The 25,469-nt window shown below is 48.3% G+C and overlaps 1 protein-coding gene across 6 annotated transcripts in view; it reads right to left on the bottom strand.

Annotated features, from left to right (window-relative positions):
* The window catches only part of MYO18B (myosin XVIIIB), a 228,925-nt gene that overhangs the window by 81,087 nt on the left and 122,369 nt on the right, over nt 1–25,469 (bottom strand). For all 6 annotated transcript variants that reach the window (XR_008703644.1, XM_055550888.1, XM_055550887.1 and 3 more), the window contains 4 exons: nt 24,954–25,154; nt 20,444–20,554; nt 16,435–16,539; nt 6,818–6,970 (listed from right to left, as the gene is read on the bottom strand). Coding sequence is in view for 5 of the 6 variants with exons in the window: in XM_055550888.1 (XP_055406863.1) it covers nt 6,818–6,970; nt 16,435–16,539; nt 20,444–20,554; nt 24,954–25,154 (570 nt within the window). In the remaining variant the exon portion in view is untranslated. The remainder of the gene's footprint in view (nt 1–6,817; nt 6,971–16,434; nt 16,540–20,443; nt 20,555–24,953; nt 25,155–25,469) is intronic.

Below are 25,469 nucleotides of genomic sequence, written 5' to 3'. Positions count from 1 at the left end.
TGTGAGTAAAACAACAGGCAAAATCAGAATAGTCAGCAGACAGTATAAGCGGTCAGCAAAGTTTTCCTTCAAGTGCAAGCTGGAAAGTGTTTTAGGCTCTGCAGGCCTAGAGGCAAAATGGAAGGATAAATGCAGGTACTTATCTAACTTTAAATGTGGCTATTTAAAAACAAAACCTCTCTCAGCTCTCAAGCTGTAATAAAAAAAACAAAGCAAAACAAAAACGAAAAATCAGGCAGCATGGGCTGGACTTGGCCTGGGAGCCTGAGTTCGCTGAGCTCTGGGTTAGAATATCCATGCTAAAATTTCCAATTTTGATAAGGGTAAAGAGATCTCACATCTGTAACTTGTTTTCAAATAATTCAGAGGATGTAATTTAGTGAGAAAATGATACCGTGAACATGGCAAAAAGTTAAAAACTGAGGAATCTAGGTGAAGGATTTAAAGGAATCCTTTGAACTATCCTTATAATTTTTTGGTACACTGGAAATTCTTTCAAGATACATTATTTAAAGTACATCCTAGGGACCTTCCTGGTGGTCCAGTGGAGGCTCAGGTTTGATCTCTGGTCGGAAAACTGAGATCCCATGTGCTGTGCGGCATGACCAATACACACATAATAATAAATAAATAAATACAATGCATCCCAGTTGCCCCCCAAACTCTGTGACTTTGGGTGGGATTCTCATATGCTGAGCTTCCTGCTGCAGAGAAGGGACTACTGAATGCTGGCTGCTTCCTGTGGAGACTCTGCCACCCGGTGAGGCCTTGATCACGCGCAGAGCTCTGGCACCAGAGGACAGGTCCCTCTACTCGAGGGACTCGCTACACTGAAGTGGGTTGGGGGTACAGAGTTAGGTCATGACCTCTAAGCGCTTGGCCCCATAACTGGCTGAGTGTAAACCATGGATGTCTGCCATCAGTGTCTGCGTTCCCATGGTTAACGATGGCCCCAGGGGCTGGCCGGGCTCTCTGACAGGCTGGCCCCCACAGCTGAACAGTTCATCTATGCTTCGAGGGCTAAGCATAGATGGCATTCCCCGTCTGCCATGAAACCAGCCTCTTCCCACTTCATCACAGCCTTGGAAGTGTCAATATTTGTGGGGTGAGCAGACCGCTGATAACCATGTTTTTAACCAATTACAATTTGGTCTTTATCTCTCTCTGATAGGAGGTAATGTTAATATTGAATCAATTCACTCCAACATAATTTTTAAGAAAGTCTCTTCAAATAAAACATCCAGAACTACCAACAAACCAGCTGTTCCATGGTTCCGGGCTGGAGAGACGTGCTCCCAAAGTGTCCGCTCACACTAAAGACTCCACTGGGATGAGCCTCCGAGAGCCCACTAGTTATTTTCAATGTCTTGTGGAAGTGCGGGTGGTGCCTGGTCACCACCAACCTGGTTGAGGGCAAAGGGGACCCTCAGTCTTCTGTGCACCGGTGGGGACCCCTGGGAGTCCACTGCGTGGAAGACACACCAGGCCCGATGGGCCTACCCGAGGGCTTAGTTGTATGTAGGATCCCCGTGGGATGTGAGATCTTCCCAGACCAGGGATCAAACCCATGCCCCCTGCATTGGCAGGTGGATTCTTTACCACTGGACCACCAGGAAAGTCCTGGACTGTGCATCTTTAAAGGTCAAATTGAGGGAGGTGGATTGTGCCTCAGACGCAACCCAAATGCAGAGAAGCAGATGGTATTTGTATTTTAAAAAATCTCTCCTCAAAGATCAGGTGGCAGAAAGATTGCTTGTGCAAGACGGGAGGCCGGCAGACTTGAGAGAGTGCTGAATGAGACACACAGGTGGTGTGGGCTGAGAAGGGGGCAGGCGGGAGGGGCGGGGTGCCAGAGCTCTGCAGGGGGCCCAATGGCTGAGGCCTGGCGACAGCTTTGTCCTCAGCAGGAAGAGGGAAGACAGCCCCCGGCAGGAATTCAGTAAACAACTGAAGAGCTCGGGGGACTCTTTTCCATTTAACCGAAAGAAAAAAAAAAAGCAAATGACATATTTCCTTTCTGGAAGAGGCAAAGGTGAAAGGCATGAATTTTTTCAAAAAAAAAAAAAAGGTAGCCACTGCCCGGAGCAGACGGCATCCTCCACTTCCTCCTCGGAGCCAGGTGCGGGCACCTGCTGCTCACAGATGTTAATTATGCACAGCGATTATCTCAATTATATATCTTGGTGGCGGGATTGCTTCTGTCTCCAGATTAGTTTGTTTCCAGTGGAAACATTTCCTGGGAATTAATTAGTAATTGCTCCTAAAGAACGTGTGTCATTAGACCCACCCCACACATTGCCTTGTCTACCTGTTCCACCAGGTTGTGTAAAATCCCAGCCCGAATCCAAAGTCTTCCACCAGGCAACTCAGGGTGGGGGGTGGGGAGATGTAGGAGCCAGTAGGCAGCCCTGCGTTTAAAAATCCCTGCCTGACAGGTTTCAGTTTAGGGAATTCCTTCCAATCCAGGGTCTAGGGTGCTTTCTCCCAGCCCAGAAGCTGGGAATATCATGACTGCTTTTCTTCAGTAAGAACAAGGAACCTCTGACAGGCAGGGTGACTTACTCAGAATCTTATAACTAACTAGTTAAACAGCAGAGGCAGGATTAGAACTCATGAGGTGTGCGTCTTCCGTGTTTTATCACAGGGTCTTAAACCTCAAGTGTTAACTCAGACAGCACCAAGTCTTCCAATGGAGGGAAACTGAGTAGAAAGAGACAATTTTCTCAGGATTCTAGAAGGTGGGGTGAGGGGCAGAGGGGCTGCTTGTCCACATGGGAAGAATTCAGGGGCCCTGGGAGATGCTCTAAGGCAGGGGTCCTCAACCTCTGGGGTCTAATGCCTGATGATCTGAGGTGCAGCTGATGTAAAAACAAGTAAATGTAACACGCTTGAATCATCATGAAACCATCCCAGCGTGGTCCCCCAAAAAATTACCAAGAAACCAGTCCCTGGTGCCAACAAGGGACCACTACTCCAAGGAGATCCTCCCACACCTCTGGCTGAGCAGGGCGTGCCAAACATCACTGCTTCCGCTGGCCTTGAAGCCTGCCGTTTTTCACAAGCACTTCTGACCGCACTTGTGCCTGCTCTGTAGCTCCCTGTCACCTTTGGGATAAGGCCCAAACTCTTTAGCCAGGCTTAGTAAACCATTCATGGCTGATTCCAGCCTCAAAGAGCGACATTATCCTCTCTGCCCTTACCTTGGGGAACACTGTATACCAGCGATACAATGCACAACCGAGCATGCTCCATCACTCCACCTGCCTCTGCCCCTGGATGCGCGCGGGTGCTTCCTCCCAGAACACCCACATGCGCCTTACTCAGCCGGCTGGTCACTTCCATCTTCAGGACGACAGCTGAAGCCACGAGCTCCTCTCCCACAGCAAAATTAGCTAACCCCCCAACACTTCCCCAGGGGCTTCCCTGGTGGCTCAGTGGAAAAGAACCCCCTGCCAATGCAGGAGATGTGGGTTCGATCCCTGGGTGTGGAAGATCCCTTGGAGGGGGGCATGGTAACCCACTTCAGTATTCTTGTTTGGAGAATCCCATGGACAGTGGAGCCTGGTGGGCTGCAGACCATGGGGTTGCAAAAGAGTCAGACATGACTTAGTGACTAAACAACAACATTCCCCAGTAAAGATCTTGTCACCCTGCTGGCAACAGTCTCCTCTGAGGCCGGCCTCTCCCTGGACTGGGAGCCCCTGTTGAGAAGGGCACTTCCTTATCCCCACCGCCTGGCCTCAAATCATCCCAGAGTGGACACCGCATCAGCACTCACTGAATGCACACAATTTGCTCGCTGAGAGGTGCTTTCAAACGCATTCCTTCATACCTGCCCTGAGAGAAAACCTTTCTCTAGGTTACCCGGCGCCAAGGTTAGCAAGCTGTAGAGGCTTTGGAGGGTGTTCAAGCTCTTCAAACCTGTCCTGGCAGCACCTCATCACTGCCCCCGCCCCCCCCCCCCCACATGTGCCTGGGCCACCAGGAGATGACAATGCCCTGATTTAGGAGAAGGGCTCACGGAAGTCTTGGCACACGGTGAAGGTCACAAAACTAGCAAGTGCTGGAACCACTTCCCCTTAAGCAATATTTAACGAATTTTAAAACTGGTTGAACTAGGCTCTGTCACACTAATCTCACCGTCAGTCTTCTCATCTGCAAAATGGGCCCGTGCCATGGAACTTGAAAGGGTGTTTTGAAGGATAAACAGAACCCACATTTCCCAAATGGTGGTCCTAAGACCAGCATAGGATTTCCCTCATGCGACTGTTAAAAACGCAGATGCTGGGTCTCAACAAAGGGAAAAAAAAGGAGGAAGGGGGATCTAGAAATCTGTGATTTTTAAACAATGCTTGTTATGTGATGTGCAGCCAAGTCCGGGGACTCCTAAATTCCAAGGAAAAGCCTACACATGGTGGGTGCTAGAAAAATGCTCACATCGTGGCATAGAACTGGCGGCACAAAGACAGAGACTGCTGTGTGCCCTTGGGAAAGTCGCTCAGCCTCTCAAAACCTGTTTCCTAGTTAGTGAAATGGCTCAAAAACAGAAATCGCCACCTCCCAGAGTTCTGGTGAAGATGACCTAAATAAAGACACTTCTCGTTGCCACCTGACCCACGAGTCCCATCAGCTTCAAACTAGCCCCCGGTGTGCCTCCTTTTGCTGTCTCCACTTAACCCCAGAGACCATTTCCTCCAGCCCAGAGGGGTACACCAGCCTAACGGCACCCACTCAGCCTTCCTCGATCCACTCCCCACACAGAGGCGTCAATCAGACTGTGTCACGCCCCGCTCAGGATGCCCCAACGGCTTCTCATCACTGCTGGAATAAAATCCAAACCTTCCGGGCCCCACACGTTATAGCCGCTGCCTGCTCCTCCTTCTCCCAGGGGAGGCTAGCTGACCCATCCAAGCTAAACGAGACCTGCACAATTCCCTATTCCCTTTATTACTGATGGTAACTCTGCATGTTCCCTTTACTACCTGAATTAAGGTGTGGGATGTTTCTGCTTATTTGCATCATTGTTTGCTGTCCTCTTTCCCATCAGACGTCAGTTGCACGAGGAGAGGACCGCGCCTCTCTTGCCAACCGTTATGCACTAAGATCTAGCACGTCGCCGGGCACTCGGTGGATGCTGCATAAATACTGAATGAAGGGATGAATGAACAGGTCAGCCCCATCCCCAGCACTCAGGATGCAGCAAACTTAGCTCTCTCCTCCCCTCCCGCGCGTGCTCCCTGCCTCTGTCCCCAGAGCCTTCAGGTAAAGGACAACTCCCATACCTGGGAGAGGAGACCCAGCAGTGCCCGATGTCATCGCTGCTTTATTTGATTAGCTCTGACTCCAGCATCCAGGACACGTGTGCTGCGAGCCAAAGCAACTGTACCCTGACCTCTGGTCCACGCAATCCCGTCCTTATAACGATTTCCATGACAACGGCCACAGAAAGCCAAGGCTGTGAATTCCCTTTGATAGGAGCCAGACGCGGAGACAGGGAAGAAGGACTTTCAGAAGAATGAAGCTCTTTGATTCAGTGCAAGGCGCCTTCATTAAATACCACTATTTTCCAAGAACACACATTTTAACCCTGCAGAGGGAGTTTTCTCATGAATACTTTAAGAAAAAGAAAAAACAGAAAAGGAGAAAAAACAAAACCATCGTGGTTCCTTTTCAAGAACATTCACCTCTGGGGTGAGGAGGGCTTGGATGGCATCAGGAATATTTTGATGGAAGATGGGCTGAACACAGGGCCCCCTGCCAAGGGGGCTGCATGAACCCGAGACACCTGAGAGATGGCTGAGTGCTTGGACATCTGCCCGCCTGACAGAGGCGGCTCGGGTCCTCCATCTGCCTGGTCAGTCACATAGACAGGAAGAAACAAGGTAAGACAAAAGAGCTCCCACATTCTGCACTTGGACTCATGAGCCCAGGATTTGAATTCCAACCCTGCCACCCACCTGATGTGTTACCTTGGGTACACTGCTTCCCACCTCCAGACAGAATCTTCCCATCTGTAAAATGGGCACAAGACCACTTGCCCTCCCCCAGGGATACCACAAGGATCAAGGGAGGAGGACACGTTCAAGCACACGTGATTCTAATGTTCTGACACAGCCATAAAGAAAATGACTGACCAACTGTCCCGGTTTCTCTGGGACTGAGGGCTTGCCCAGGACATGGGACTTTTAGCAGTAACTTTTAGGACAGTCCACGCCCATCATGTCTCCTGAGGTGGTGGGGTCCCTCCTGGCCTCACCTCCCATCCACCTCCAGTGCTCCTCTGAGGCAGCCAGGGACGGTGGGGTCTGGAAATCTGGGTTTAAATTCTGATTCTGCATCGTCTAGCTGTGAGACTCAGTGGGTCACTTCCCCCCTTGCCACCCCGTCCCCTCGCTTGTGAATGGAGACGATGATACTCATGTAGGATTTGCATTATCAGCACTATCTGTTTCATACCCAGCTCTGCTGGTCACCACGCATGTGCACACGCAGGCCGACACAGACACACACACACAGTCACACAGACGTGCTGTACTCACCGTTCCGCCCAAGGGCCCTGATCTGCCCAAGGCCTCAAAACTCATTTGCTTCAGCCATAAAGAAGGGAACGGGCTCCCCAGTCATTTATGAACCCCTGTCCTCATGTATCACATCTACATGACCCACCCAGCTCCCCCATGCCACCCACCTCTCCACAGGTGTGTGAAAGTCAGAGGTCAGGGCTGTGACCGTGGCCACATCTGGCCAGGAGAACCACTATCCCCCTGCCGGCTGCAGTCCCCTCCCCACCCAGCTCTGAGAGGCCCGTGACACCCACCTGGCTCTGCACTTTCTCCAGCTCCTCCTTGCTGACCGACGTCTTGCCGTCCTCCATGGTCCCCAGCAGGAGCTGCACGTCTGACAACAGCGCGTGAGTCCTCCTGAGGTCCCTCCGAAGACGCTTTTCCACGTCAAAGTCCCGATGGCCGATCTGGAAGCCAAGGGAAAGTTCCTGTGAGCTAAGATGGCAAAGCAGTGGCCAGGGTCCAGGTTCTCTGGAATCAGGCTCCCTGAGTTCAGATCCTGCCTCCACCACTCATACTGTGGACCATGGACAAGACCTTTCTCCTTCTCAAGCCTCAGCCTTCTCACCTGCGCAACAGGAGTGGCAGCAACCACACAGGGCTGCTGTGGGAATTAGGTGCTTAGCCCAGAGCACGACCCACAGCAAAGGCACAGCAGTCTGAGCTGCTGTCATGACTGTTTTCACACCCTGAAATGATCCAAGTCATTCTGGCTCACAATGTGTACCAAAGCACCACCTTGTGAGAGCCAACACGTCAGGTGAGGCCCTCTGCTGATAGAAGTCAGGACAGCAGTGACCCCCAAGGGGCAGAGACTGGGTAATACAGGAGGGGCACTGCTAGCGGGGTTATGAGTGGCACTAATCTGGGTGCTGGCTTTATGAGCTGATGAAAATTCCATGTGCTATACAGGAGGGGTGAGGTGTGCATCTGTGTGAGTATGTCATACATCAGTGAATGGTATTAGAAACTGCTGTGCTGCTCTTCAAGGTCTAAAAGATGCATTTCTGTCGCTCGAGTTGGTCTCTTCTGCTAGTATAAAGACAGACCAGGGACTTCCCTGGTGGTTCAGTGGCTAAGACTCTGCGCTCCCAATGCAGAGGCCCCGGGTTTGATCCCTAGTCAGGGAAATAGATCCCACATGCCACAATGAAGACTGAAGACCTGGCACAGCCAAATAAATAAATAGATATTTTAAAAATAAAAATAAAGTCATACAAATTAAAAAAAAAAAAAAAAAGGCCATTTTCTGCAGAGGAACCTTGCCCAGAGGTGAGCACATTCTGTCACCCAGGATCCTGTCCTCCAAGGGACCAGTAGTCAAGTGCCCCCTGAAGAAGCCACAGCCTGGACTCTGTACCAGGAGGGCAGATTAGATTCGTTGACAACTCCCAGTGGCCAACGACACAGGCTGAGACAAACCAAGGGAGGTGAAGAAACACACAGGGGCCTGATGAAATCCCGACAGCCCACAGTCTCCCCTAGAAACAGAACAGTGGCTTCAAAAGCATTGGGGCTAATGTCTCTGAAAGAAACTAAAATCCTGTTCTCTGCAGACCAGAGGAAAGCAGCATTGTTGGAGGGGTTTAAAGAAAATGGGGTGCACGTTCGTCCTCCATGGGACCCGGTTTCTCCACCCCTGGATACCTGTGCCTCCACACCAAGTGCAACCAACCCCTAGGGTGTTAGAATGTCCCCGCGTATTTTAGATTTAGAATGAGGTGACCCAGGCTTGAAACCCTGTTTCACCACTTGTTAGACATGGAATTCAGGCCAAGTCATGACGCTTCTCTGAACCTGAGTATTTGTAAAGGAAGAGATTAAAAACACAAACAAAAAAAAACCCTGTCCTCCTTGTTAAGACAGGGATCAGACGTGATAATGAATCGAAAAGCACTTTGTACGCTGCCTAACGCTTTACAAATATCAAAGATTATGAGCGTTGTCTGATGACCTAGAATGAATTCCTTTAGACTTTGCATGACTATTATTCTACCACCAGTTTTGAATTCTTTGAAAAATGAGTTGGTTCTTAGACTACAGCCTCTTAGTTCTCAGATATATTGCTTTGTTAAGTTTAAAATGCTGATATATAGAGCCGAGCAGCTGAGGACTCGGCATTCATTGTTCCAGGCCCTTTGTCACATATTACCACATTTTACTGCCATGATAGTCTCTTTATAGTGACATTATTATTATTGCCTTTATTAAAATAGTAATAGCTTATACTTAGAGGGTTTGCTAAGTGTCAGGCACTGTTCTAAACACATCTGAACACATGGAGTCCACGTGGTGAATCTATGGGGTGTGAAGTACTATGAGTCCCATTTTACAGATGACCAAACTGAGGTTTACAACAAAAGTGAAGTCATTTGCCCAAGATCATAAATGGCAGAGTTAGGATATGAACCCAGTTTCTCTGACTGCAAAGAGGTAATTTTAGTAAAATACATGATGAGAGAGGTTATGTGGTGCCCTTTTTTTTTTTTTTTTTTTTTTAAGGGTGTTACGGAGGCGCAGAGGAGTATTCCAGCTCAGGCTGGCATGGGATTGCAGAGAGTCTCAGGTAAGCAGGAGCTGGTGAGCTGAGGTGCAGGAAGGGCCCAGCCGGGAAGCCATCCTGAATGTGCAGTGCTGGGGGGTTAGCCCAGGGGCACAGAGACAGGGCAAGTGACGGTGAGAGAGGCTCTTTGGGGCCCGCTCATGGCTCCTGAGGTGTGCGAGGCACTCCAGTAGATACTGGCACAGGGAAACAGAGGCACAGCCAAGAAAACTGGCACAATCAGGCCAAGGCCACACTGCTCCCAAGTGTCCACCTGGGGATCGGAACCCAGGCAGTCCATCATTAGTATTCAAGTCTCCACCCACTGCACCAGAGTACCTGGTTACACCAGAGCCTGGACTTATTAACTCTGGAGCCCAGGTTGTTGGTTGTGATTATACTCAGGCAGCGTGCTTTTGCATCTTTCTCATTTTTGTATCTGCCCCTGCTCTGCACACATCCTAAAGTGCTTTTCATTCTCCTGTGGGGCAGGTCAGTACCAGGGACATTCCGGGTGACACCATCCTCGCTGCCAAAAAGACTGAAAATGCTGGCACAAACTCTTCTCCAGAAGGATCACTGCAAACAAAATTCACAACAAAACCTCAGACCGAGTCATCCTCTCCTTCATAATAAATTGCTACACTAGAGGAGGAGACAAAAAAAAAGCCCCAAACTCATTAGGTTAATGGGAAATAAATGTCATTCTGCAAGTTTACATTTTGCAGCACACAGATTCAAATTTAGATAAAGCCGGTGAATAATTAACCAATAAATCTAAATGATGTTCAGTGTTGTTGTGGGAAACTCTATTCCAACCTCGATAGTCCCACCGTTTATCATAAAGCTGTTAGGGGAAGCTGTTCAATATCTGTCGACAAAGAACTCTCTAAGCACTTTGAACAAATGATCTAAATATTAGGGACAATCAAGCCACTTCACAGACAGGAAAATTGAGGCTTGGAGAGAGAATGTATGCAGCTGAAGGTTTCACAGCAAATTAATGGCAGATTAATTTGGTAACTTGCTTGATAACATTATGAAAAAAGATGGTTCAAAAAAGATAATTCTAGTTAGCTGAAACTTAATCATTTTTCAAGCAGCAAGGTGTTAGATTTTTTTTTTTAGAGGTTTTCAAATAATATAGATCTTCCTTTGAATCCAGCTACACCGTTGGTAAGCTATATGACCTTGGGCAATGGGCTTTACCTTTTGAGCCTCACTTGTTTCATTTACATGAAGGAACAAATAGTATCTATTCCACAGACTTGCTGTGAAAAGTAAAGCATGCCAGAAAAAAATTATGGTTAAGGACTTAATCTAAAAATGTATGGGTAACTACCAAAGGAATAGAAATATGGTTTGTAGTTTTAGACCCAGCAATGGAAGAAAAGGGATCATAGAAGACATTATCGATCTATTCCAAAGCAGGAAAGGGAAAAACGAACAAGCAAAGAAAAAGAGTAATAAACCAACCAAACTATACACAAAAAAACAGAAATAATCATTAATTATTATATTAATATAAATGAATTAAATTCTCCAATGAAAAGTTACAGATTAAAGTACTACAAGACATTGTTAAACAGTATCCAGCTCTTTAAGGTTTACACACACACACACACAGAAAGGTTAACAACAAAAGGATAAAAAAGAAAACATCTTGCAGGCAAACTAAAAGAAATCAAGCAAAATAAAATAAGGCAAAAGTAATTCATGGAGAAAAGAGGAACACCATACAGAAAAGGAACAACCTACAATGTGCCAAGGAAATAAAGCAATAAAATAAACTTAGATGCCCTGAAAAACATAACCTCAAAATATAGAAAGAAAAAACAACCACAGAGTTATAAGCAAAGCATATTCCCATTTACCATTATAATTAATCAAAGTATAGAAAAATATTCTACTCATAATAGCCATAGAAACTACAAGATTCCTAGAAATAAATCTAACAAAGCAGCTTAGGACTTATATAGAAGAAAATAAAATACATACTAGAAGGTTATTTATTTATTATAAATTATTGATTTATAATAAGAAGTAAAATATTTATGAAAGCCACAGATATATGAAGAGATATAGCAAGCTCATGACTGCAATGGTTCACTATTTAAAAAAAAACAACTATGTCACTGGTTCCCAACTAATCTGCAAACCAATGCATTTGAAAATCCCATCAGGGTATACTATGCAATCTCAATAAGAAGATTAAAGGATCACAAATAGATAAGTGAATTATAGAGATGAGCTGTTTACAAGTTATCAGACCCAGCCATTAAGGCCACATGATGCAAGAACTGACAAATACACCAATTAAACAGAATTGACAGCCCCCAAATACAGACACACATAAATAAAAATTTTAGAAAAAAAATCACTCATGAAATAAAACGAAGGTGATTTATATCAGGAAAAAATAGATTCTTACCTCACACGTACCAAAATAAAAGCTAAGTGGATTAAAGACTTAAAAGTGCCCAAAACTTTAGAAATTTTCAGAAATATGGTGAATTATCTTTATGAAGTCAGTTAAGGAAAGAAATCGTAAAAGCACCAACCGTAACTGGCTAATAAGACTATTCAAAAAACACTTTATTAAGTAAAAAACATTATGTTTCTGTTGTTTAGTCGCTAATGAGTATCTGACTCTGGCCACCTCATGGACTGTAGCCTGCCAGGCTCCTCTGTCCATGGGGTTCTCCAGGCAGGAACACTGGAGTAGGTTGCCATTTCCTCCTCCAAGGGATCTTTCCGACCCAGGGATAGGACCTCTATCTCCTGCATTGATGGGCAGATTCTTTACCACTGAGCCATCAGGGAAGCCTCTAAAATGTTATAAACAAAGTGAAATGCTTATCTACAGAGTAGGAGCTCCTTCCAAAATATACAACCAAAAGTAGATTAGCATCTTGGATAAGGGTCATGAATAATTAATAGAAAAGAGAGGAAGACCAAACACTTTATGGGCACAATAAAGGACAGAAACGGTATGGACCTAACAGAAGCAGAAGATATTAAGAAGAGGCAGCAAGAATACACAGAAGAACTATACAAAAAAGATCTTAATGAACCAGATAACCACAATGGTGTGATCACTCACCTAGGGCCAGACATCCTGGAATGTGAAGTCAAGTGGGCCTTAGGAAGCATCACTACGAACAAAGCTAGTGGAGGTGATGGAATTCCAGCTGAGCTATTTCAAATCCTGGAAGATGATGCTGTGAAAACGCTACACTCAATATGCCAGCAAATTTGGAAAACTCAGCAATGGCCACAGGACTGGAAAAGGTCAGTTTTCATTCCAATCCCAAAGAAAGGCAATGCCAAAGAATGCTCAAACTACCGCACAATTGTACTCATCTCACATGCTAGCAAAGTAATGCTCAAAATTCTCCAAGCCAGGCTTCAACAGTACGTGAACCTAGAACTTCCAGATGTTCAAGCTGGATTTAGAAAAGGCAGAGGAACCAGAGATCAAATTGCCAACATCAGTTGGATCATCGAAAAAGCAAAAGAGTTCCAGAAAAACATCTACTTCTGCTTTATTGACTATGCCAAAGCCTTTGACTGTGTGGATCACAATAAACTGTGGAAAATTCTTAAAAAGATGGGAATACCAGACCACCTGACCTGCCTCCTGAGAAATATGTATGCAGGTCAGGAAGCAATAGTTAGAACTGGACATGGAATAACAGACTGGTTCCAAATAGGAAAAGGAGTACGTCAAGGCTATATATTGTCACTCTGCTAATTTAACTTAAATGCAGGGTATATTATGCGAAATGCTGAGCTGGATGAAGCACAAGCTGCAATCAAGATTGCCAGGAGAAGTATCAATAACCTCGTATATGCAAATGATACCACGCTTATGGCAGAAAGTGAAGAGGAACTAAAGAGTCTCTTGAGGAAAGGAAAGAGGAGAGTGAAAAAGCTGGCTTAAAACTCAACATTCAAAACACAAAGACCATGGTGTCCGGTCCCATCACTTCATGGCAAATAGATGGGGAAACAATGGAAACAGTGAGAGCCTTTATTTTCTTGGGCTCCAAAATCACTGCGGATGGTGACTATAGCCATGAAATTCAAAGACGTTTGCTCCTTTGAGAAAAGCTATGACCAACCTCGACAGCATATTAAAAAGCAGAGATATTAAGTTGCCAATAAGGTCTGTCTAGTCAAAGCTATGACTTTTCCAGTGGTCATGTATAGATGTGAGAGTTGAGCCAAAAAGAAAGCTGAGCACCAAAGAATTGATGCTTTTGAACTGTGGTGTTGGAGAAGACTCTTGAGAGTCCCTTGGATTACAAGGAGATCCAACCGGTCCATCCTAAAGGAAGTCTGTCCTGAATCTTCATTGGAAGGACTGATGCTGAAGCTCCGATACTTTGGTCACCTGATTCAAAGAGCTGACTCACTGGAAAAGATTCTGATGCTGGGAAAGATTGAAGGCAGGAGGAGAAGGGTCCGACAGAGGATGAGACGGTTGGATGGCATCACCGACTCAATGAACATGAATTTGAGCAAGCTCCAGGAGTTGGTAATGGACAGGGAAGCCTGGTGTGCTGCAGTCCATGGGGTCGCAAAGAGTTGAACATGACTGAGTGACTGAACAGAAACACTATAAACAGGTAACTCACATAAGAGAAAATCATAATAAACATGAAAAATGCAGAATTCCACTAGTAAAGAGGGATTAGCAGTACAATTCAACACTCAGTAACTGATAAAGATATTCAAATGTCTGACAGTGCCACGTGCTGGGGGATGTGGGGAAGAAAGAAAAAGCTGCTAATGACGGACTTCTAGTGCAGTGGTTAAGAGTCCACCTGCCAGTGAGAAGGCTTGAGGAGAAGTCCACGCACTGCAACGAAGAGTAGCCCCCATTCACCGCATCTGGAGAGACACCGCATGCAGCAACAAAGACCCATCACGACCAAAAATTAAATACCTCAACTAATTAATTTAAATATATTTCTAAAATATGCTGGTGACAACATAAACTGCCACTATCACTCTGAGGAACAATGTGGGCAACACCTGATGATTCCAAAATGGTACATCCCTCACAGCCAGCAGTTCCCTCTCCAGCTTCATACCCTGGAGCAGCTTTTCCCACAGGCACTGTGAGACACGTAAATACCCATCAACAGAAGAACAGGGGGAAAGAAGACGAACACTGTGAAGCCGTTTAAAAGGATGGATCAGAGCTACACGGGCCAGCATGGAGCAATCTCAACAACAGAGCCCAGGGGGAACAAAGTCAAGGCAGCTCACACACACATGCAGGGAAACTGCGGTCCCCAGCCTCAGGAAAGCAGGCCCCTCTGGGAGGGAAGAAAGAAATGACGGAAGGGTAGAGACACCAGAGATGAAGAATAGAAACCAAGGGGCCACCAACTGTTTTGGAGATGTTCTGCTTCCTTAAAAAACATCTGAATTCCATGCAGCAGAATGTTAATTTATGTGAACCCTGTCCTCCCGGTGCACAGACATCAATTACGCTATCTGTTCTACTCTCAGTGTCTCACTGAAACACTTACAAGTATTTAACGTGTAAGTTATTCAAGGGCTCCAGCTTGGTGACTCACACAGAATTAGCATTTCATTCACTGAAGTTATCTTCTCTCTGCCTGTAAAATTCAGACTTTAGCAATATTTATAAGAACCTTTCTTTATTGGATTAATGCCTTTGTTTTCTCAAATGGACCATGCTGGACAGAAGGTGACCTTCTCCCAGGGATTTTTAAAATATTTATTTTTGTTTATTTGGCCACACCACACACAGAATTGTTAGTTGTGGTGTTCGGGCTCTTAGCTGTGGCATGTGGACTGTAGTTCCCTGATCAGGGGTTGAACCCTGGTCCCTTGCATTCGGAGCATGGCGTCTTACCCACTGGACCACCAGGGAAGTCTCTCCCACGGATTTCTGTCATTCTAGAATCAAATACGGAGGTGTGCTTTCTCGCACGGAAGCCAAAAAGCGGGCAGAGCCTCAATGGCGTGTGCACTCAGTGGCCCCAGTTTGCTTGGCTGAAAATTCAGAAAACCCAGAGAAGAAAGAATATACGGTCCTCCCCCTGATGCCCTCAGCTTCCGGCTCTCACTCTCATGGCGGCGGTGGTCCCACTCTAGAATTCACTCATTTAGTCAATTAAAAAAAACGACAACAACATAGTGAGCACCTATTTGTCCAAGGCCTGGCTGACTATTGGAAGGGGACCCACAGCTCTCTGTGAACAAGAGGAATGACTGGGCTGGGGGTGGAGATACTGACAGCAAGATCGTCACTACTTAAAAGACAATGAACACATTAAGCAGATACATTAAAAAAAAACACTCCTATGATATTTTAACAGAAAATCATAGGAGCTGCTGGCACTTCTCTCCAATGTTGGGGTTCACGGGGCAGCAGCATGGGCGGGGGAAGAACATCCGGGGGATGCAGGAGCGGTTCCCCAAGCTCCGACACCCGGCGCTGGCTCTGGGCTCTGCTCACTGCTTTCTCTGCAGGAGTGGTGCCCTGTAAAGCGGGAGGCTGACTGTGTCCTGGAGGGACACTTGTTCGTGTTGGTGGACGCTGCTGGTTGTCATGGCCAAGGGGCGTGCTCCTGGCCTTTAGGAGGTGGAGGCCAGAAATGCTGCTCAACAGGCTGCAACACACCAGACAGCCCCTCCCCTCCTTGTCCCCCCCCACCCCGCCCCCACCGACAACAAGGAGCGATGCCGCTCCCAACGTCAGGCCCGCAGTGCCGCACAGGGCACCCTGGTCTCCAGCGAGGGCGGCAGCCCCACCAGGCTCTGCTCATCAGGAGCTCAGGGTGCCTCATCAGATCACCCAGCACCGTGCAGACAGCAGCAGCCCAGCCCTGCCGCCTGACTCTGTGGCCAGCAAAAGTCCGGTTCTCAAGAGGGCAGCTGTGAGCACAGTGGCCGTTCAGTCACCCTGCCAAAGCGAAGGCCGTCGTCTACATGCTCACCCCGGCAGTGGCTGAAGGCAAGACCACTGGGCCTGGCGCTTGTGGCCAGACCCACTCTCTGTATTCTCAGGGGTTCTTCCAAGAACCCTGCTGTGTGAAGACCACCCCCCCCCCCCCCCCCCCACCGCCCTTACACAGAAGGTCCCCTCTGAAGCGGCGGTGAGTGAGGACAGACAGACTGGTGGAGCAGAAGGCTCCTGGGAAGAGCAGGTGGAGGCCAGCTGACAGGTCTATCCTCGGGCCGGGTCCTAAGACCCCCACTCCCCGCTGGCCTCCCCAGCAATCAGCTCTCAACCGGGCCGGGGCAGGGACTGCGCTCTCCCGGCTGTCTGCTGTGGCTCCGTCTTACCTGGTCGCAGAGGGTCCCGATCAAGCCTTCCAGGTCCTGCTTCTCGTGGAGGACCATCTGCTTCTCTTCGTACTCTTGCTCCAGCTGCATTTCCAGCTGGCGGAGCTGCGGGCACAAAGGGTAGACGTAGGCGTGGGACACGCGCACTCCATCTGGACGGGCCCCCCAAAGCCAGGACCCTCTGGAGGACGGACGGGGCTGGGCGTGTGGAATTCATGGCCGCTCGCCCAGTTCCACAAAGGCTGACCTAGTAGTTTGCGTGGGGGGAGGAGGTATTTCTGTTAGAGAATTCAGAAGCCTAAAAGCTCAGGAGCTGGACAATTATGGGGAGAACGGAACAATTATGGGGAGCCCCCTGGCATTCACTGTGGAGTCCCCAGCCCCAGTCCCCTGCCCATTTCCTAACAGCTGTCTCCTTCCTCTGCCGTGGCCTCTCTAGAACAGGTACAAGTCTGGGCGCATTGACTTTTTAAGACTTTGTACAGCATCATATCCTACATGTTAAAATGCATTCATCTTTCTTATTAAATACACCTGTTGCTGTTTAGTCACTAAGTCGTGTCTGACTCTTTGCAACCCCATGGACCATAGCCCACCAGGCTCCTTTCTTCTCCAGGCGAGAATACTGGAGTAGGTTGCCATGCCCTCCTCCAGGGGATCTTCCCGATCCAGGGGTTGAACCTGTGTCTCCTGCTTGGCAGGTGTGGATTCTTTATCCTTGAGCTACCTGGGAACTATAATGCAGCAAAAGTTGCATTTGATATTATTTGGTATCTAGACTGCAAGTCTGTCTCTCCAAAATTCCTAACGTTGATATTATAACTCCCAAGGCAAGAATATTTGATGATGAGGCCTTTGGGAGATGGTTAGAGTTAGATGAGGTTGGCTGGGAGGGGGGAGCCCCCATGCTGGAATGAGTGCCCTTACAAAAAAAAACCTCATTGCCTCTCTCTTCCCTATGTGAGGACACAGTGAGAAGGCAGCCGTCTATCTGCAAGTTGGGAGTGGGGCCCTTGCCCTACACCAGATCTGCCAGCACCTTGATCTTGGGACTTTCCAGCCTCCAGAACTATGGGAAATAAACCTTTGCTCTTTAAGCCCCCACTCTCCACCCCCAGTTTTGCTCGAGTAGCCCAAACTGACTAAGACTATGGCTACGAGAGGCTCTTTTAACTTACAATCGGCTCTGATTTCTCAGTGACCACCCAGCAGAGGCAAGCGCTCCCTGCTAAAGCGGATGCCCCACGGTAACGGCGCTGTGCACAGCCTCTTCTGCACCTGCCTCTCGTGTGTGCTGTCTCACCCCTTCCTCCTGCTCCATCCTGTGCCATCAGTGGACTTCCCTCACAGATGGGCAACCTGAGTCAGAGAGCGGTCCTGAAGCAGAGACTCCTAGGTCAGCTGCTGCTGAGAACTGTCAGCATTCCGTCTGCTGGCCTGGGCTCCTCTGTCACCATCAGACAGTCAGCAGCTTTCCCACCCAGGTCACTAATGATTGATTTCCTGCCACGGAGAGAGGCAGGGCGAGCAGAGCAGTCACTGGACGTGCAGTCAAATGTTAGTATCTGTCCGAGGAGAGGCACACCCTTCTCTGACCTCACTCCCCCCTTTATAAATCTGTCCGTGAAGAAGCCCCAGGAGGGTCTGGGTCACATCTCCAGCCCATCAGGGTCCTGGCTCGGGGCACTCACAACACGTTGAGGCGCTCCTGGAACGCATTAGCAATTGTGCCCCCTTCACCTGAGGGCACATGGGCAGGGACTGGGTTTCCACCTCCTGACCCATGGAGAGAAAAAACAAAGTCCTGATGGACGGTCATTTCAGAAGACAGTTCAAGACTTTCTTTTAAGAATGAGAGACACAAGGCAGTCTGCTCACACCTGCAGAAGCTGAAACTCCTTTTGAAAAATGTACAAAATAATAGAAGCTATGTGTCAAGCGAGGCAGTTCTCTAGAGAGTATTCTGTAGAACATTTCTGTGTGGTAACTCCCAGCACTTTACAGTTTATAAGGCACCTTACCATTCTTTGATCTTATTCTCACAATAGCATAGGGGAAGGAAATCAGCTTCTCTTTTTGCTCCCATTTCACAGATGAGAAAACTGAGTCTTAGGGAAGTTAGGAGACTTACTCAAGGGCACACAGGTCTGAATAAACCTAAAATCTATGACTTTTTCAACTCCAGGAAGTTCTGGGGAGAATGTACTTGGCCCCTTGGGATGATCTGCATGAACCCCCAGAGGGGCTGAACTGTAAAGGAGCCCCAAAAGGAGTATTTGGGGAGCGGGCCGGGCAGCAGATGCAGCAGCATCAACCACTGGGAGTGAAGAAGGGCTCGCTTCTTACAGCCCCTCACCCCCCAGCAGTGATGGGGTACCAAGGCGGCCCCATCTGCCCAGGACAAGAGGCCCATCTCCCGCCAGGGTCCTGACACCACCACGGCCTCCTCCAGCCTCGCCCAGGATGATGCTACTCAGGCAGGAGGTGGGGAGTGTGGGCAGGGGGAGGGGACTCTACAGGACGTCAAGTCCCTGCACTCGCCTTCTCCTGGAATGGAGCAGGCACGCCCAGGAGCAGGTCAGCCACGGGGCTGGTTCCCGGGTACCTCTGGGAAGGATCGGCCGCCTGGAAATCCACACACACACCAGTACTGCTTGTAAGTTTCCAGCAAAGGAGGAGGACATTACAAACTCTGAGCCATGGTTCCACACCTGTGATCTTTTGAATCTTCCCCATAACCCTGCAAGGTGGCCACTGTTATCCTATTTCACAGATGAGAGAAGTGAGGCTTATCAGCAAGGTTACGTGATTTCTCCCACGCCCCACATTTGATAGCTAATGGAGTCTGAATTCGATCCAAGCCTCTATAACTCCAAATAAACTAGCAACATCAGCTTTCTTGTGTGTCTTATAAACTGGCTCCAAGTGACCAGTGGTGGACAGGGAGAAAGCAGCTGAGGAAGGGAATGGAGTTCGGGTGGAGCGGAGGGTTTATGGTTACTTTCCCAGGATCACACTGTTGTTGCGTTGGGAAGACAAACACTCATACCAAGAGTCGATGAGTTCCAGCACCCACACTCTCAGCCCCTGCAGTCGGAGGTCTCTGCAGGGACGCTGTTTAGGGAGCTAATATCAGAGTCGACTACGGGGAATGGTACTCGGCCCTTTCTGGGAGATGCACAATGTACCCAGGCTATGAAGGGACCACAGAAGTCCTGCCTAGACAAAACCTGTTCAGAGAGGCTTAACCCAAAGCTCGTCAGCAATTCCGTTTTAAAGATTCACCTTATAACTCACATCAGTAAATGCATCCATAAGGAAGTTTGTGTTGGTGTTGGTTATAACAACAGAAAATCAGAAGATCCTAGATGTCCAATGATAAGAGACTTAATTGCTGAGTAAACAAGAGCACAGGCCTTTGGTGGAATACTTTCAAGCCCATAAACATGTGAATTAGGTCCGCACGTACTGACAGGAGAGGAGGCCCAGAACAAACTTCAGAGGGAAAACAGCAGGCTTCAAAGCAGCACGACCCCATTCAGGTAAAATGGTATCTCTGTGCATATGCTCGTGCGGGCACAGAGAAAGAAAGAACATTTAAAATAGTAATAATGATGATGTCTTGGTGGTTAAGATTTCAAGTGCTTGTTGCCTTCTTATACACTGTTTGAAATGTCTGCAAAGAGCTTGGATAAAAATGTAAGAAACGATCTGCAAGGCAAACAAACCAGAAGGGACTGGTCCCCTTCTTGACACATATACATCCTCATCCAGGGCATCAGCCGCATGGCACTCTGGGCTCTTGGTAGAAGTCTAGGGTGATTATGCTGGACAGTTCAGAGGCTTCTGGAAGCCCCAAAACCGTAGCTATTAGGACAGTTACTTCTGCTCCAGCACCCTCGACAGCACTTCCCAAGGAAGCTGAGCTCATCCCCATGCTGTAGGGACGAGGCGCGTGCACTGGCCGCGCCGGGACGCCAGGGCGCAGCTGCGCTCGCAGCTCACGTACCCGCCTCTGGCAGGACTGGCGAACGTCCTCCAGCTCCTCCTCCTTGTCCTCACGGTCCTTCTGGTGCATCTGCTTCATCCGTTCAATCTCTAGTTCAAACCGCTGGCGGAGCTGAGGGGGCAAGAACAGCACATGAGGGTGACCCCCACCAACCACGTCACCCTTAGCATTTCAGCTGTGTTTTTTGGACAGCACAGGTAAGAGTCAAGTTATTCCCCCAGGCACCCAGGGATATCAGAAATGGTAGACAAATGGCCCAAATGCCGCCTCTGTCCCTTCCATGGTTGTAACGGAGGTCACTAATGAACTGGACTCTGTGCCACTGAGTTGAGACGTGACCTTAGAATCCTTCTCAATGCTCTTAAGATGGAACAGGTTTGTCATCCCTGGAGCAGGCACCAGGGAAATTCTTCTGGCTGGGTGGCCAGGTGGATGGGTAAATGACAGAATACAAGTTTACTTCTGAGGATACTAAACCCTGGAGAGGGAGGTGATGTGCCCAAGACGTAACCCTTGATTAGTTACCTTTCTCTGTAGAAAATAGCCTCCTTAAAACACACTGGTGAGAATTAGCACAATGCATGGCACAGAAAGATTCCTTTTTCTTTCCCCATTATTTTGCAGAGTAAGGACTAGCCCCACTCTTCCTGGAAGCCTGACATTATTAAGAACTGTGTTCCCATGAAGGAGAAGGGTCTTTTCAGTGAGACCCTCCAAAACCTGCTCAGGGCAGGAAGAGACCTGTCTGCGATGTTTAAACTGTGTCATTTTATGTACAAGATTCTAGAACTGGAAGCACAAGTGGGATTAAATTACAGTTTAAGAGTTTATTTCCTTTTTCTTTTTTAAAAAATTACCATCAAGCTAACAGTGCATGGAAATATTTGAAGTAACACCTGCTGCACAGCAAGCAGGATCTTAGTTCCCCAACGAGGGATGGAACCTGCGCCCCCTGCGTTGGAAGCACACGGTCTTAACCACTGGAGCACCAGAAAACTCCCAAGAGTTTACTCTCTTGATTTTCATAATTGAGAGACTGACTCAAGCTCTTGCTTGTCAAGTTTTGTGGCATATTAGAATTACCTGGTGCCCTTCTTCTTCTTTTTTTTTTTTTAAATTCAGTTCCAAGGCTTCACTCTAGACCTCTTGGGTCAGAACTTCCAGGGTACAGACCCAAGAGCCTGTACTGTAAGCTTTCCATGATCTGCACTCTTCCTCGCTGCAAGCCATGGAGCAACGTGGAACCCAGCACAGCAGAGGGCCAGACTGCAGGAGCTATCAGGACCTGACCATCTGCCCTGCACCTCGCAGCAAGCTTTCACGAGGCCACAACTGCTGCCCCTGACATGGACATTCAGCTGAGAAAAAAACAACGGTGGTCTTTTCCAATGCTGATGATACTCTCCACGATGCAGGATCTTAGTGAAGAGTAAAAAGAACTGAAAGCATCAGAGCCCCGTTAAGAATTCCCGGCAGAAAGCAGGCTCACTTTAAATGCCAACTTCCTTCCCTGCTGCCTTTAAAATGACAAGAGGTTATAGGGAGATAATCCAAAATGAGGATCTTAAGCAAGTAAATATAATATTCCTTTTTCATTTTTTTCTAGCCTCTTGGATACTCCTGACATCTGCAATACCATTTATGTCAAGCTTATGTGAGTTAACATAAAATTTCCTGGAAAAAGTGTTATGTTGTAATCAATAAATATCTCCTGGATGTCTACAATAACCCAGAGCAGTACAAGGTGACGGGCGAGGCTGAAGATGAATGAGAAGATGAATGAGGGGTTGAGTCAGCCTCCTGGGGAAGCTGGGAGGGGAGCGGGGCTGGGCAGCTGCGTTCAGCCCCCTGGGTCCTTGAGGTCAAGGCTGCACATTTCTGCTTCCCAAGCACATAGTGGTCCCCTGGTGGCATCTCCCAGAGTTAACTCAACTTTCCAAAGTGTTTGTTTTATATTTTTAAAGAGTGCTTTTAAAAAATTTATTTATTTATTTTTGTTTATTTTGCTGTGCTGTGTCTTAGTTGCAGGATGTGGGATCTAGTTCCCTGACCAGGGACTGAACCTGGGCCCTCCACATTGGGAGCGAGAGTCTTAACCGCTGAACAACCAAGGGAGTCCCAGTCTCTTTATTCTTGACTATGGGCTGCTGCGTAACACTGTTCCATCCTCTACATCCCTGAACGACCTGTCCAGATGGCCCACCTCCGTCACGAACCTTCACAGATTCACAGCTGGGATTGGAGGGAGGCTGGGGGTGGACAAGACTCTGACAAGACTCTGTACAGATGAGGAGACTGAAGTCTAGAGAAAACAGGGGGCTTGCCAAATGTCCACAGACCCCATCTGCATGGGACCATCTTGCAGATCCTTAGATGCCATGTGACACCCCTGCCTCTATGCCTTTGCGCAGGCTATTCCCCTGCCTGGAACTCTCCTGGTCAGCCAACTCAGGCTTGTCCTTTAGCTTTCAGCTTCAGTAAATGTTACTTCCTCCAGGAAGCCTACCCTGAGTACTCCAAATCTGTTCCCCAAACCAGACCTGCAGGTTACACCTTCCCGTAACACTCAACATGACTCTGACCTTCAGAAGGGTCGACACCACATCGTCTTGTTTACAGCTACACCCCTAGCATCCGTCCAGTGCTTGACACACAGTAGGTGCTTAATAAACACAGGTTTGATGGACTGAGCAAAGAAGCTCTGTTTTTCTCAACCTCTCCAGACTGTCCCCACACTTGCCACACCCAAGTCTCAATGCTCAGCAGATTCCATACGGATGGAGTGGGGATGAGTGAGAAGCAAGGCCAGCACCCGGGCCTATCCCTGACCACCCCTACTCCCCCACCCGCCTTCATCAGAGCAGCTCAGAGTTTATCTGCTTTACATATTCATGCTGGCTTGGTCAGATATTCTTGAAAAAGGAGTTCCAATCTTAAAACCATTTCAAAATAATTACCCCTTCTGAAGTCCCATGTGAGAAACTGCTTTAGAACTAAGCATCAAGAAAAGCCTTGCTTCTTCTTGAAAACTTGGCTTATTTTTAAATGGCTGCTGCTGCTAAGTCACTTCAGTCGTGTCCGACTCTGTGCGACCCCACAGACAGCAGCCCACTAGGCTCCCCCGTCCCTGGGATTCTCAAGGCAAGAACACTGGAGTGGGTTGCCATTTCCTTCTCCAATGAATGAAAGTGAAAAGTGAAAGTGAAGTCGCTCAGTTGTGTCCGACTTTTAGTGACCCCATGGACTGTAGCCCATCAGGCTCCTCCATCCATGGGATTTTCCAGGCAAGAGTACTGGAGTGGGGTGCCATTGCCTTCTCCGAGATTTTATCTTGGGGTTGATAAAAAGCATGTAAGTCACACTGCCCTTTTCTCTCTGGCCACCAGGAATTTGAAAGCTAAAACTACTGAGTGTGTGAGGGTACGTGTTCTGCGTGTTTGCATATTAATTCACTCTTCCTTAGCACTGGTTTTGTGTTTTTCTAGTTTGGCTTGTTTTATTTCTTGTTCTATTTTACCACACATACATCTTATAAGATTCCTTGAATTCTCTGTGGAATGACTTGGGCATATAAGCAAACAAGCAGACATCAGGATATTCATCGGGTGCTTCACTGAGGGGCTGGTACAAGAGTCTTGGGGTATGTGTGTGTTTGTCGCTCAGCTGTGTCCCACTCTTTGTGACCCCATGAACTGTAGCCTGCCAGGCTCCTCTGTCCATGGGATTTTCCAGGCAAGAATACTGGAGTGGGTAGCCATTCCCTTCTCCATGGAATCTGGAGTCCTGCCTTATTCCTCTTATTTTGCATTTTCCAAAAATCGGGGCTCCCACCTCCCTGGAGGCTGTGCACAACACAGGTGTGTGAGGCGCTGTGGCATCAGAGGGCGCAGGCTCCAAATCGTGTCCCTGCCGCTTTTTCTATTTCTGAGCCTCGGCTTCCACATCTGTAGCGTGGAGGAAACCTCAGCATATAGACTTCATGTGGAGATTCATGAGATGATATGTGAGGAGAACTTAGGACTGAGTCTGGTACCCAGACAGCGCTGAATACCAGACATAGGGGTCAGCAGCTATTTATTGAGTACCAGCTATGTACCTGGCCTCATTAGGGGATGCCCTGACAAGCAAGGTCAACCAAAAAGTCCTCCCACCCCCATAAAACACATATCCAAATGGGGAGAAAAGCACTGAGCACATTTTGGAAAACACTGTCACACGTGATAGTGGGTGCTGTGAAGGTGAGAGAAGGTGAATGTGGAGTTGGGGTGGGACTGCTTCTGAGGAGGAGATCAGCTTGAGCTCCTTGGAGGGGGTGACAATGACGCCTGCAGAATGGTAGGGGGCTCCACGAGAGGTCTGAGTGTCAGGCTTAGGGGTTCTGAGGTTCTCTGGGGTAATAGGGAGCCACAGAAGAATGAGGAGCAGCTGAGTGAGGTGGTGAATTTAAACACAACCTTCTGCCCCAGAGTCAGCACGGGGCAGGGCATCGCCCTGGACAGGACTTTCCTACCTGCTCCAGCTGCTTGATGGTGTTTTCCTGCTGGCTCTGGACTTTCTCGTGCTCGAGGGCACTGGATTCCAGCTTCCAGAGCCTCTCCTTCAAGCCCGCAACGCAGTTCTCCCCCAGAGAGGGTGACCTCAGCAGCTCCTGCTTCTGGGCCTGCAGCATCTCCACCTCCTGCTTCAGCTGCAAGCTTTCCTGCTCCTTTTGCTGCAGAGACAAAGTGGGCGGGGATCCAGAGTCATGTGACCACACTTCCCACCCCTCCCCCACCTCCAGGGACACCTCTAAGACTGGTGGGAGGGCGCTTTCCACTTTTCAGAGCAGCCCTCACCACCTGGGCCTTGCAGCCCCTCGCTGTGCCCCCATGGGACCCTGAGGGCCCTCCTGGGACAGATCAGACAGGCACGGGTGGGGAGTCGGTGGGAAGCAACACACTGGCCCTAGAGCTAGACCTCAAAACTCAAACAGGAGGTATTTGCCCCATCTGAAAGCTGTGCACCTGCCGAGGCTGGGCCGGAGATG

This window comes from Bubalus kerabau, chromosome 16, assembly GCF_029407905.1.
Source record: "Bubalus kerabau isolate K-KA32 ecotype Philippines breed swamp buffalo chromosome 16, PCC_UOA_SB_1v2, whole genome shotgun sequence".
NCBI classification, from domain to species: domain Eukaryota; kingdom Metazoa; phylum Chordata; class Mammalia; order Artiodactyla; family Bovidae; genus Bubalus; species Bubalus kerabau.
Note: the sequence above shows the minus strand (reverse complement) of the source record. Positions and strands in the feature narration are given on the sequence as shown.